Source organism: Zonotrichia leucophrys, chromosome 1 (assembly GCF_028769735.1).
Source record: "Zonotrichia leucophrys gambelii isolate GWCS_2022_RI chromosome 1, RI_Zleu_2.0, whole genome shotgun sequence".
In the NCBI taxonomy this organism is placed as follows: Eukaryota; Metazoa; Chordata; class Aves; order Passeriformes; family Passerellidae; genus Zonotrichia; species Zonotrichia leucophrys.
This window is the reverse complement of record NC_088169.1, coordinates 54,142,142-54,156,428: the sequence shown is the minus strand read 5'-3', so window position 1 is coordinate 54,156,428 and position 14,287 is coordinate 54,142,142. Positions and strand designations below refer to the sequence as shown.

General features: G+C 35.3%; 1 protein-coding gene across 12 annotated transcripts in view; it reads right to left on the bottom strand.

Annotated features, from left to right (window-relative positions):
• The window catches only part of PCDH9 (protocadherin 9), a 680,886-nt gene that overhangs the window by 491,756 nt on the left and 174,843 nt on the right, over positions 1-14,287 (bottom strand). For 2 of the 12 annotated variants that reach the window (XM_064713627.1, XM_064713636.1), the window contains one exon: positions 11,084-11,253. The exons of 9 other annotated variants lie outside the window; for them this stretch is intronic. In XM_064713627.1, the coding sequence (XP_064569697.1) occupies positions 11,233-11,253 (21 nt within the window). In that variant the 3' untranslated portion in view covers positions 11,084-11,232. Of the gene's footprint in view, positions 1-9,768; positions 11,254-14,287 lie in introns of those variants that run through there. One more of the 12 variants, XM_064713619.1, reaches the window with a different exon arrangement.

Below are 14,287 nucleotides of genomic sequence, written 5' to 3'. Positions count from 1 at the left end.
AGCCTAGGCCAGATTTAATTTGCTTGATTGATCTTGAGATCTTTGAGCTCAAATTCATTATTCTCCTATTAACTATTATCATTGTTGGAATTTATAAGGGACCTGTAAACCTATTAAACTGGTCTTAAATGTTGCAATCCATTTATTGAACAGACTAGCAATGAAAAATTAATTATTAAATAACCACCACAGAAAAACATCAGTGGCCTTGTCACCTCAGAGCTAGATTGATAGCACGTTACCTTCTGGAAAGGTGGGGCCCTGCAATGTTCAAATATAAACCTTGGAAGGATAATGCTGAGTATGTCACTGCAGAAGTCACATTTTTAATTTAATGTTTTATTAAATGTTAGATAGAATAAATTTATCCGGGCCTCGCAGACTCAGTCTTAATAAATGAATTGGCACTCTTTCAGATGTAAAAAATGATCACAGCTTCTCAAGGGCATCGGAAACCCTGAAGCATAAGACACCAGTAAATACAAAAAGCAAAGGCAGCATGGACAGTGATATATTTGCAAGCACTGCGGGTGAGCCAACACTTTCAAACTGCTGAGGCTAACAAAACAAGGGCAGTGAACTCCCAAAATGGTAAAAGCACCTGCAGTAAGAAGCTGTGCTTGAGTGCTGTTGCACAAACATGTCCACTACTGGAAAAAAGTGGAAAGGGTGTGGGTTTATCACCCTCCTGCTACTATATTTCAAGATATGTTTGTACGTTTAAAATTTCATGAGCAGTATTAATAATTTATTTTTCTCCTGTCCTTTATTTTTCTAAGGCTAGACTTTGAAAACAACAGGCATGGAGAAGATATATTCTCTCCCCCCTGTACTGTTATCTACAGAATGTTCTCTTGTGTTTCCCTGTAGAACTGCTGTCATTAGTAATATTTAATCTGGCTAGGAAAAATGGTTACAAGTTCTTAAGTCAAAACCAATATTCCCCTGTCCTGGCACATCTCTCCAGAGACAAGATTTCAGCAAGTGGCTCCATTTCGAAAACATTTGGCTTACATAAGGCAGGACAGCTCAACACTAACACTGAAAGGCTTTCACGGCATAGTTGAGTTGCACTATGTATTTGCACAGACACTCAACAAAGTGATTGCAAATGGCTGTTAAAGTGGCCAGAAAACTGCCCTTCCTCACATTGTCAAACAAAGGAAAAATGCATGGCATGCTTTTTTCCCAGAATCCTAAAATGCTGCTGTTCAATAGCTGTCCATCTCACACTGCCACGCGTTCCAATGTTAGCCAGCACATGAACAACAGGTTCCAATAAGCAACGTGCAGAACTACAGAAAGCAGTGAGTTGTGCTAAAATTGTCTTCTCCTGCCCTCTCTGCTGTTTGAATTCATGCAGCTGGCATCCTCTTGCTGAATACACAAGAGCATTTGAATAAGAAGGTAAAAAGGAAGAGGAAGAGAAACTTCCTTGGAGTCTGGCATTCTTCCAAAAAGCCAGGAAGAAAATTCTCAGCAAGTAAACACTATAAAAGAAAGTAAATGACAAAACAAAACACACAATTGGGCTGATAAGTTCTGAATAATGAAACAAAACGCATAATTATGCTGATAAGTTCTAAATATATGATATTCTTGGTCTAACTACATGACACTTGCACCTCACTTATGAGCCCTACAACTGATGTGAGAGGAAATTAGAAGGACTTTATTCATCAAAAAGTGAAATGTGACTTCACATAAACATATGGTTGCATGGAAACACAAGCAGTGAGATGAACTTGCTACCAGTAAAAAATGACAAAAAACCAAAGCTGAGCTATGCTATATCTAATCCTATCTTTCTTTAAATGACCCAAGAAAATAGATTATAGCCTCAGACAAGCAGTCACAGTTTATAACAGAAACCACATATTTATAGGGAAATTTATTTTTTTTATTCTAAATGTGAAGAAAAAAAATGAAAAACAAACATGGCTTTTCTTTCATTCCATGACGATTATAACTTAGACAGTGATCTCTCCTGAAGTACAAGAACGGAAACTAGTTTTGCAATTATGCTATGCATTTGTATGAAGAATACATTAGGTTAAAGAAATAAATGAGATAATTAATATCCTGAATTTAATTTTGTATATGTTTTGGCTGGGATACACTTAATTGTCTTCACAGTAGACTGTATGGTGCTGTGTTCTGGATTTCTGACCAAAAGAGTGTTGACAACATCCACATGTCTTACACATTTCTAAGCAGTGCTTGCACAGCCTCGAGACCTCTGCTTCTCATGCCACCCCACCAATGATGCTGGAGGTACAGAAAAAGTGGGAGGTGGGACAGCTGGGACAGCTGACCCCAAACTGACAGAAGGGATCCTCCATACAACATGGTGCCATGCTCTGCACATAAAGCTGGGGATAGAAGAAGGAAATGGGGACATTCAGAGTGATGGCATTTGTTTTCCCAAGTCCCATGTGACACATGATGGAGCCCTGCTTGCCTGGAGATGGCCAAACACCTGCCCACCCACAGGACATGTCAAATTAATTCCTTAGGGTTTTTTTTAATTTATTTTGTAGATGTTTAATTTTTTAAAATATTATTGAAATGTTTCATTTTGCAAATGTTTTTTTGTAAATTTTTAAATCAAACTGAATTTATCCCAATCTATGAGTTTTATCACTTTAACCCTTCTGATTCACTTCCCCCATCCCACTGTGGGGGAGTGATCAAGTGACTGTGTGGGACTGAGATGCCGGCTGGGGTTAAACCACAACCAGCTTTTAATTATTCTGGTAACAGGCAAACCACTTTTTTTTTTTTCTTTCATTATAATACAACAACAACTTTTGTTCATAAGTGGTTTTCTTTATTTTCAAATCATCTTTGGTGGTGGGAAGGAAGACAGATTCAGATTTAAAGGGAGATTTGACACAGTTTCAGCTACTAAGTGAAGCCTATTGCTTTAGCCATTTTTGAGGTATACGCTGCTTAGTAATTCAGACATACAAAAAATGTCAACACTTTTAAGCAAAAATGTGTACATAAGCAAGCAAAATAAATGTGTTTAGTGTGGATGTTGTAAGAGAGCAGAAAACCAAGAACAGCATAAGTAGCTCAGAATGTTCCAGCTAAATCTAACTTAACGCTCTTAGAACATGACTCCATGTGCTGCCTGGTCGATGTGCCCCGTTTCTGGTCTAGGTTTATCAGGACACAAACAAGAGGAGTATAGGAAGTGTCTTTCTGTTGCCAAAATACCAAACTCACATCATGTTGGGAATGTGCTCCATGATATTTGCAGGGTTGATACATCCCATGCCACAGATATATTCAGTGTCTGGCTCCTACTCCACAGTAAAGAGAAATTTGATAGTGGTCAAATGGAACAGCTTATCTCTTTGATCAAGAATGAATGAAGTCATGTCTGATTGCAGTAGTTGTTACTCAAGGATACATTCTTAACCCAATATATCTCAACAATCTATTGAAATGACCCAAGAAAGTATAGAAAGTTAGACAAGGGAAGAGCTATAAAGTGATAGGTACAAAAATAAATATTTTTTTTTTAGTTCTTTGACATTTAGGATTTTTTCTAGAACTGTTAATACCTCAATAATTAGTAATTATAAAGCTAACATAGCTAAATACGTGACACTGCAACAGTTCACTTTCTCTCTATTAGGAGACAAAATTTATGAGCCTATCTAAAGAAAACTATAGCCATTAGGAATCGATTACAGACTGAGATTTTCTGTAGCTAATCAAAAGCTGACATATTCTTGTTGAATAGGATAAATGGCCATATAAATTAATTTCAGTATTTTCAGGCAGAAGGCAACATGCCTAAATACTTCTTTTGAATGTTAGCAAATAAAAGAATGCAAGCTGAAATTAGCTTTTCTCTGCTAATAAACCGGGATACAGCTGAAGCATCCTATACAGTAAGATCAAACAGACTTATAATAACTGGCATTGGAAGCTAAATTGCATCCACAATATAATATATACACTAATATATATATATATATATATATATAATGTCTTTGACAGATGGCTCAGGTCAGATCTAACCCCAAATCTAAAATACCATACAATTTAGGAAATCCACATATGATCAAGAATATTGCTCTAGACCAATATAGTGTACTTTTGTAAAAAGAGCCACTGGAAATAGATTGATATCAGACCATCTGTGCTGTTAGTTACTACAACTGGAAAGCCTGAATCTACAGCTGATGACTCATGTATTAGCTTTACCAAAACTAAGCATATGAACTTTCAAAACTGTATCAACAGAGTCAATTTACAATGAGTCAGCAAACTGCAAGTCCATCAAAGAATCAGCAAGGGAAATAACAGCTTTACTGATTTTAACAGAAGAATTTGCTTCCCATTTCTTCACAAACAATGATACTTATTTTTTTATTGTGCACTAACTTTAATATGCTCAATAATGACAGTTTCTAATAGAAAATTTCTCAGAGGTACCCAGATCTTGACAGATGATTACACGCCAAATGTTTTTATCCTACACAAAACAGGGTAATGGATGGTAAGGACAGGTACAAAGGTAAAAGGATAGGTGCAAAGCATTAGTATGCGCGTGCATGTAAGTGTCCATACATGACATGAAACTTTTGTAGCAATCCCATTAAATGCCAAAAAGTCTTCTAATCAGATGTTAAATACCAATTTATAAAAAAGAAAATCTGGGACACGTAGGATGTTGTTCTTTAGTAAACTTCGATTCTGAGGATGAAAAATTGAGATTTGTCATCCTCTTGTACAGTGACTAATGAGCTAATAAATTTACAGACAGATGAATGCAGAATTCTTGATTTCTCTTTAAAAAGGTAGCTACAGCCTAAAGAATTATTTTAATAAAATAGGGAATAAAATAAAACACAATAAAACCCATAAATACTGTGAAAGGACTACGTTTTCAAGAATTCTACCCAACCCTCATAAATGTAAATGAGACTGTTTACTGTGGTACCATTACTCATGAGTATTCTCTTTTAGTAAAGGCAATTTAAAAAAAAAAAGTAATTTCTAAAAGCTGCGTGTTATAAATCCTTTCACACATAGAAATTGTAAGGGATTATAGATTGCAGTCCATGTTATAGTAAGAAAGAATTATTATCCTTCGTTACTTTGAGCAGGTAATTTTATTTCTTTCTTTTCTCCTTTCCTTTCTTATTCTTCACCTATGAATCCTATTTTTCTTGTAAGCTCTTTGAAGAAGAAATTATTTATATTTGTAGTTTAATCCTCCAGCATTGACTGGGGACTGCAGAAACAATTGCAATGCAGATAGAAGAAAGGGATGCCGAGGCAGTCACAGCTGAAAGTGTCATACCTACACTATTGTTAAAGTTACCTATGAAGATGCTTCTTGGTTTGGAGCTTGTGCTCTAAACTAAACTGATCTTCCAAAGAATTTCTAATAATTTCTAATAGTTTCTAGAGTTCACTACAGACTTACTTCATTTATTGTCCTTATCACTCCATTTCTGTCTTCACTTGCCTGCTTTCTGTCCCTCTTCAACATATTGTTACTGTAGGAGGTATTCACACTGTCTAACTTTAGTCAACTAATTTAGGGCTCTGAATCACCCTCTTTGAGTGCCTACATCTCATAGAATATGACTATATATGGAATAGACATTTTTAAACTCAGGTGTTCTAATATGTACTTTTTCAAACACCCAAAGTAGCTTGGCCTAGGTGGTGTTAATAGTCCACTGCATAAAGCAGTTCCTGTCAACAGTAAGAAAATTTATTAAGTGACTGGTTTACAGGTATTTTTGCACTAGCTTGGCATCTCACTTTCCTTTTTTCTCACCTAGATTTAATGCAGTAATCACACTATCTGTAGCAAAGCAAAAAAGAAAAAAAAATTAAAGAAGATTAAATGCAAATAGTATCTACTAATGGAATTTACTAAAATATCCACATAATTTAAAAAGCAAATGCCTGCTCAATAAATTGCTGCATTCAGCCAAGGAGGCTGCAGCTGTGAGTAAGACAGTACATCAGTCCCACGCCTAACCACATCTTGACCTTTCTTTTGAGACTGTCAACAAAGGTGCCAATTAGAGCAATGATTTAGAGCAACACATTTTGCGTTCTGCTAAACACAACTGTTACCAAGGGGACAAAGATCATGCATTTTGCTTAATACTGGATGCCTGATTGGCTCAATACAAATCTTCCGCTGACAACCACTTTGGTAAGCCTCAAGATGAGAAGTAGGTAAGTGCACCACCCACATACTTTTCTTTTGATCTCCTGAGACACAGAAAAGCTTATACTGTAAATATCTGAAGGATTTCCTGGCATATTGTTGATTTTGCTTAGTTTATCATCTCTCACACACAAACTCAGTCATCTAAGAAATCACTAAATTCTTTTTGTATCAGAACAATATTAAACTATTTGTTTCCATATATCACAACTAATATATGGCCATAAATTATGTATCCTAATTCAACATAAGGAGAGCTGCAGTCCAGATATTCAAACTTAGCTTCTGAAAGCCTCTCCTTCAACCAAGCCATAATAAAAGGCTTAAGCAAAATACGAATCAACTATCAAATTATTTATTTAAAGAATGGTAAATGAGATAATGTGATGAGAGACAGAAAAAGAAGAATTTTTTTCTGCCTCAGTTGCAATTTGAATGCATGCAATTTTGATAAAACTTCGAGAGGCAAGATGAAAACAACGTATAGTTGAATACAAACTGTCCATAGCATGAAAAAATAAGTGAGTTATGTACCCAGAGTAGGGAAAAGACTATGATGCAGTCTTAAATATAAGTATAAATTTTATCTTGGATTTCCATTAGCAGGATACATGTTGATGATCTCACAAACAACATAATATAAAGACCAAATATCTATTTTAAGTGTGCAAGAAAATCTTTAGCTGACACAAGCACTCAAAGAATTACTTTGAAAGAAGTCAGGCATTTCTATATGTGGTTCACTAAAATTAAAAAACCCTATATATATAACAATTACTATTAATTCATATACATCTAAAGTTCAATTAATATAAGGGGAACTAGTTTTACTTAATACAACACTGTTTGTCCATCCCAATCAGATCTGCTTCCCACACAGCAATTTCTATGAACGGATCATCTAAGGAGAAGCACAGGACATGGAATGACAGAAGACATGTGCAAGCAGGTTTTCAGTACAAGTATTTCAAACTGAATCTGTATTAAGGCATACTGACTGACATTCATGATAGGCCTACTTACTTGGAACTACCAAATCCTGGGAGGTGGGAAGAACTTATATAACATACACTGCTTTAAATCTCATATTTCTCAGTAAATGTTATGAAAAAACCTTCAAACATTGGGCTAAAATTTACCAGGTGGTTTAGAGATGTTTGCATGCAAACTAGCTACTGCTACATTAAAATTCTTTTACAGTTAGGCACAGGATTAGCAAGTTTCTTTACCAGTTGTCTCTTTTTTAAAATAAGTACTATGTCTTTTGGGGGGTGGGGGTGGTGGTTCAGGTTTTTTTTGGTCTTATGGTGAGAAAAAGTGTATTGTGTAACAGCAAGCTATGATGTAACTATGATCAACACTTCTGTCTGTACTTTAAATCCTTAATTGCTTCCTTAAAACTAGCCTAGGAAAAATAAAGTCAGTACCTTGAAAATACACATAGTTTTAAAGCTATAAAAGGAAGCCAATTGAACTGATATATTTTTTAAAATTTAAAGTATAAACCTTATTGCTTTTCTCTTTGGGGATCTTCTTCTCCCTCTGTCTCCGGCAGCTCTAACGTACTATTGCATGAACAGAACTATGTTATACCTGATTAATGGAATATGAATTGGAACCTAAAAGTTAAAGGCCAATCTGATTTCACTGTTCAAAATCAATAAAATCTGAAATTTAAAAAAAACAGATGAACAACTAAAAACAAGTCAATGAGTGAAGCTATCACAGCTACCATTTATTTTAAATGACAAGGTAGGTAACTTGTATTAAGTTTCCTACTAAAGACTTGCCTTTAAAATAAAAATATTCTTCATTCAGTAGAATAAGGCTTTTACAGAACTATGGAGATAAATACAACTTTGGCATCTTCAGGCTAGAGAACATTTTGAATTTTATTTACGTTCTTTTTTGGTATGGCTTTACAATAAATGATCAGTAAGAGCTTGAGAATACAACACAAAAGTTTGCAATACTGTATTTAATTTTGATAGGAAGGAAAAGATTAAGTATTTCCACTGATTCAGCCTTGGGTTCCATATCAGTTGGGAAAATTCAAAGGATGCACTCTGAGAGTTATGTTTTCACAAGTCAAGTTCTATGAATGGACAGATTCATATACCTGCTGATGTTTATGGGTTGTTAATGATACACCAGTATACTTAAAAGAATACCTGATATGAAAGGAAATAAAGCAGACATCTTGTGCATAGGTACGATCCAAGTATTTTGTGAAATCTTTCTAAGTACGGAGACAGAAGTTTCTTTTATTAAGATTCAGCTAGAAGAGCATTTTCTTGTCTAACAGATAAATGACATGATACCTTATATGTCACCTGTCAAATACTTGATTTGATAGATTCTCCATTTCTCAAAGTCACATTGGTATGGAAAACAATATTTGAAGTTAATGTAATAATTAATTTATCTGTCCATCTAGCTTTAAAGTTTTCAGCTGTTTTCTTCTGGGAACCATATATATTTCTGCTCGGAGAGATTTGACTGGATGGTTTAAGGACCATAAAAAAGCATAATTAAAAGTGTCAGGAAAAAGTCAATGTCTTTGAAAAATAGAGTGCTGTCATAAAGAAAACAAAACAAAAAACCAAACTGAAACAAAACAAGACAAAAAAAGCAAAATACCAAGTGATTTGAGAGTGTTCACAAAGAACAGGTTTTCAACAGTATTTTTGTCATACTTGGATGAAATCTGAACTCCACTTTAATAAAAACAGAATTCCTGTTGGTTTTTGCTGTTATGATTTTCAAGTGATATTGTAAGATCTAAATAGAAAAAATTCATATATTTATGTCTCTGTGATTGTGTATATGTGGAAAATCCCCAGTAACAACAGCACCAAATTGCCCCTTAATCAAGTTCCTGGTCAAGTATAGGACAGCTGAGTATCTTACACATATACTTCTATGGCTGTAAACTTCAGGTAAAAAAAAGGGAAAAAAAAGAAAAATAAGCCTAAATTCAGAAATATTACCTTTTGTGCCTCATAATTCTATTAGTTTACTTAGCCTAAAGGAAAAAAAAACCATAATTGCATTTTGTTTTACATGAAATTGAAATGTAGAGGTACCAAAACCACACCACCCAATCCTTCTCTCAGTAGTTACATAAACTCCTGTGATTCAAACTTGATGTTTTTCTTGTCACAGATTTCAGGATGAAACTGGACCTTTCAAATAAGCAAGTATTTTAGCAAATATCATCCTTGACAGTTTATTCCCATTGTGATATTTCACTTACCATCTTGTACATTAAAGTAATAACTATTGATACCACTCCCTAGAAAGAAATCATTACTTGGGACTAACAACATGGAAGGATGGAAATTATTAAAACATTCTATTTGGAAAATGCAGTGTCTCTTATCCTGCTACACTGGGGAATGTAGGAGGATGCACAGCCTTTTAAGGAAAGTAGAGAAACAAGAGGCTTGTCTGAAAATGGGAAAATCTAAATATATTCAAATCAATTCTTATATAGGTTGAAGAGAAAAAAGAAAAAAAAATCCCAAAAAGAAAGAAATACAGATTCTTCCCTGAATTGTTACAGTGATACAGGTTTATTTCAGACAGCATTTAAATACTTATTTATTGATATATTTTATCATTATGGGTTTACACGAAAAATAGTGGGATACAGGCTTTGCATAGTGAGTAACAGCTTCCCAGAGGTGCTGAAAAGTATTCTGTGACATTCTCCCAAATGAAAAAGCACCATTGAAAAGGCATATATTTATCTCTTAATACTACTTGAATGTACACACATTTCAAGAGATATATTACTCCACAGCAACTGCAAAGCACAGATATTTTCAGTATGAAGCCAGCACCAGGCACAGTATTGTCACTGTTTTCCATGTGTATTGTTTCCACAAAACTCCACTGCCAATCATTTAATGCTATTTTCTTAGGTTTGGTAGGCAAACTGTAAAAACTGACATAACTTTTTATTAGGTGGCTGCTTATTTTGCAAATCTATTGTGAAAAGCATTCAGCTTTGAATTGTTGCAGTGAGCTCATAGTTTTGCTATAATTTTTTCCCTCTAAATTAACTAAATTACACACAGTATTGTTTCTATTCTTATATTTGATGCAGAAGTGCCATTAATGTAACAATATGTTCACTAATAGGTGCGACTATACATTTTATGGTCCATCTCTGTCACTGTCTTATTTTGCACAAGCCCTGTGGTATTTTAGAACCTTCAACAATTTAGTGAGAGCACCGAGTTTTCTTCCTATTCTTCCTTCAAATGAGAAACTCTAAATTTTCGATTGTGCTATATTTTACTGGTACTTTTTGTGTTGCTATGAATTAACAAAAAGGTCACAGTGGCAACTTTTTCTGTTACTCTCCTATAATTCTGCATCCTATATTTTACTGTATCAAAGCAGCTTGCTAAAGGAAAAAGAATATATGTAGTATAAATACTCTTATACACATAGATATATATGTGTGCATATATATATATATAGATATAGATATGTATGTAAAATTGGTCCATAGATAGACATAGATTATATTTCATGTTCTGTCCTCTCAGCTTATCAGGCACCAGCACTAGTTATTGAGGAGTTACTAACGTTTTCATAGGCTTGTTCACAAATTAAATACTTGATCCCTGTTGTCACTGTTAACTGGTGTCAACCTCTGCTCCATCCAGAATAGTTTGGATTAGGATTGGGTGGACTACAGTATGGAAAATACAGGATTTATGTCAGATAAAACTATGGGAATATCACAAGATGTTCTAGCTTTCCTTATAGGTCCTTTACCAAACAGGTAGGGTCTGAGTTGCAGGTGTCTGATCACATTTCCCACCAATATGTTCAGGATCTCTTTTAGTGTCCATTCTGAGTTCAAGGCAGTGGCATGCATCTGTGCAAGGTGTCCCAAGCAGTCTGAGGAGCCTTCTCTGTGCAAGCAATCTTCTTGGTGCAGAAAGGTGGTGAGCTCTGTTGCATACTGTAGGCAGTCAGGGTTGGTGAAGCACACATAGACTCTCTCAGGGAGAGGATGGAGAACACTTGAGAGAAAGAGAGAGAGATACCAGGAAATAAGCAGGCCTAGGGGAGGTCAGGACGTATAAAGCCTCAAAATAAGTTTGCCCTTCCCCTTTCCAACAAGAACTTTAGATATTTCAAATCCTAAAATATCTTGGTTCATATCAGATTGTGAAAGAAAGTCTTGAAAATTAACAGCTGTCTAGACCATACCACTAGTTTGCTTTTTCCTTATTTTCACACAAAGTCTGAGGTGTAACAAGTAGACTCATATATTCCTGCCTATTTGCAATGATTAAATTCCTGGGTTTTAGGATTATCACCAAGACAATTCTCAGAACTGCTGTGTTAAAAGCTTGCTCCCATCTTGGTTTTGAACGTGTCTGCCCAACATGATGAATTAATTAGTTTTCCATTTTCTGTCCTTAATTTCCATTCTTGTGGTTGCAAATAGGATAGTTGTCTCTCAAATATTTAGCTTTAATTGTGAAGGCAACTTGGCCCTTGACCTTGTTAGTGTAATTGAATAAATGTGGTGAGAACAATGTTCCTCTCAAGAGATTCAGTCTCCATCTCAAGTCAGAGGCTAAGTAATTTTGGGATAGGATGCAAAATGAAGCAAAAGTTTTCTCAAAGATTAAAAAAAAAACAAAAAATACATACTGTCAATTTTCACTATAGCAAAACCTCAATGGCAGGGTGCTTCAAGGCACCATACAAGGACCAAGTGCTCAAAATGTATTAAGTAATGTCAAAAAAAAAGTGAACAGCAACTTGGCAAAATTTATAAATAACAAGGGAATATTATTAACCAAGTCTAAATAAGACAGGAAATCTGAGAGAAAATTGACTCAGGGAGATGGGTGGCCATCTTAAAAAACCACCAGAAAACCAAGAAACCACCAAACAAACAAACAAACAAACCGACAACAAAGCAAAGAAATCTAAATGTGTAACAGATAATTTGTTTTATCAGAGATATCACTTACTAGCACTATTTTAGGAAAAACACCTGGGTCTCACTGCAGACAGCTCAAAGAAGAGCCCTGCTTGATGAGCAGCTGCAGTCAAAAAAGCACATAAAATTTTCAAATACAGAAGAAAATGAGGTGAAGAATAAGAAAGAAAGACAATATGTCATTATATGAATCAATAATTTTCCCTTCTCTGGAATAGTATGAAGTACTGGTCACCCCATCACAAAAAGATATTACTGAATTAGAAGGTATTCAGAAAAGACTGATTGTGATAATTAGGCACATAGACAAGCCTTCATATGAAAAGACTGAAAAAACTGGAATTGTTAACCTTAAGAAAAAAAAATAAAAGATGAATAAGGAGGGATATGATGAAAGTATAAAAATGGTAAGTGGCAAAAAGAAAATAGATCAGGAGCTTCTGTAGTCCTGCGTATCATAATTCAAGAACAAAAGGACACTAAGTGAAAGTGAAAAGCAGCAGCTCCAAATCTGATAAAAGAACATACTTTTTAATGCAGCACATAATTAGATTATGGAATTCAATGCCACAGGATGTCACTGATGTCAAGACCTTACCAAGACTCAAAGAAGGACTTGGCACATACAACTTGTGATATTCTTGGGAATTTTATGCTAACTAACTGTTAAAAGGTTTTGAAAGAGAGGTTATGTGCCATATTTCATGATTTAAAAGAAAATAATTTAAAAAATAATTTGGAGAAAAGTTCCCTCTAAGTGGATATTCCCATCTCTTGCTGTCTGATTATTTTGTTCTTTTCTTTGCTTCATATGTTGGCATTTTCTCTTGAGACATCTGGGCAGTCTTGGTGGGAGGCTGTGTTATAATGAATAACTATTCTGTTCTAATTACTATTATCCCAGTCCTACCCCACTATCTTAGTATCTCCTATAAAATCTTAATATTAGGACTTTGGGTTTCCCTTTTGCAGAATAATTGTCTTATGCTCTATTGTATTCCACTCCATTCCAGTTAGCCAACTAGATTTGTCGCCCATTGTCAATTGTTGTAAGCTATATAGCATTGTGCATGTGTTTGGAGCAACTGTGAAACTTCTAGATGCAGAACCAAATAAATTTTTGCTGTGACAGCTATACAATTGATTCTGTGTGCCCCAACTGTCTTCCAGCCCTATCTTAACCTCCAGCCATGCTACTGACATCTTGCTTCCCATCCTGCAGCTGGAAAACATATGCAGTTTCTCTAAAACAGAGGCACTTTAGTTTTTAAACTTCCTATTCTCCACAGCTTACTTACCACATTTTTCTCCTTTCTGCCTGCCTGGCTGCTCAGAGAGATAAAGTATTTTTGTTCCCATTTTTGTTATTACACTATTTCTTTTCTAACTCATTAGCTTTTTCTTTACCTATTTTTTTTTTCTATATGAAGGTTTTCAGTGCAGGTAAACAATGATAGGCATAAGCATAAAAGAACTTCTCAGATCAGATGTGTTAAGTGAAAACCGAACCAAAAACAGGGTGTGAGAAACGCTTGATAGAAGCAGGATCACAGATTTTGAACATCATTCTTAAACAGGTATTCCTCCCTCTGTTATAAATTTCATTACATTCTCAAAGCTGGAAGGGATGGAGGCAGGAAGAAAACGTTTTAGTACCTACCTATGTAGCCAGCAAAATACCTGCTAAATTCTGTGAGGTTTTGGGAGTAACTAAAAGTAAGTGAAGATATTGGGGGTGGAGGCACAGAGAGCAGCTGTGCTCATAGGGCCAGCTGGGGGGCTGTACAGGCCTTGGAAAGAAGTTGAATTCAGACAGTGCTTACAAACTGGACACCATAGGGAGACTGTGAAGATACCAAGGGATAACACCTGAAAGAAGAAAGGCAGCCCCAACTGAGCTAAGATGTGACTAGCTACCACACAGAAAAATGTGCCGTGTTTTGTCTCCTTCTCTGCCCCAACAACTTCCATCCCATAAAGTTTTCAAGATTCAATGTGTCAGGTTGCCAGATAATCTCATCAAAGTTCTCCTTCCCACAAAAAGCTAGATCTTTGAAGGTCCCTTCCAACCTGGGCTGTTGTGTGATTCTATGAATTGG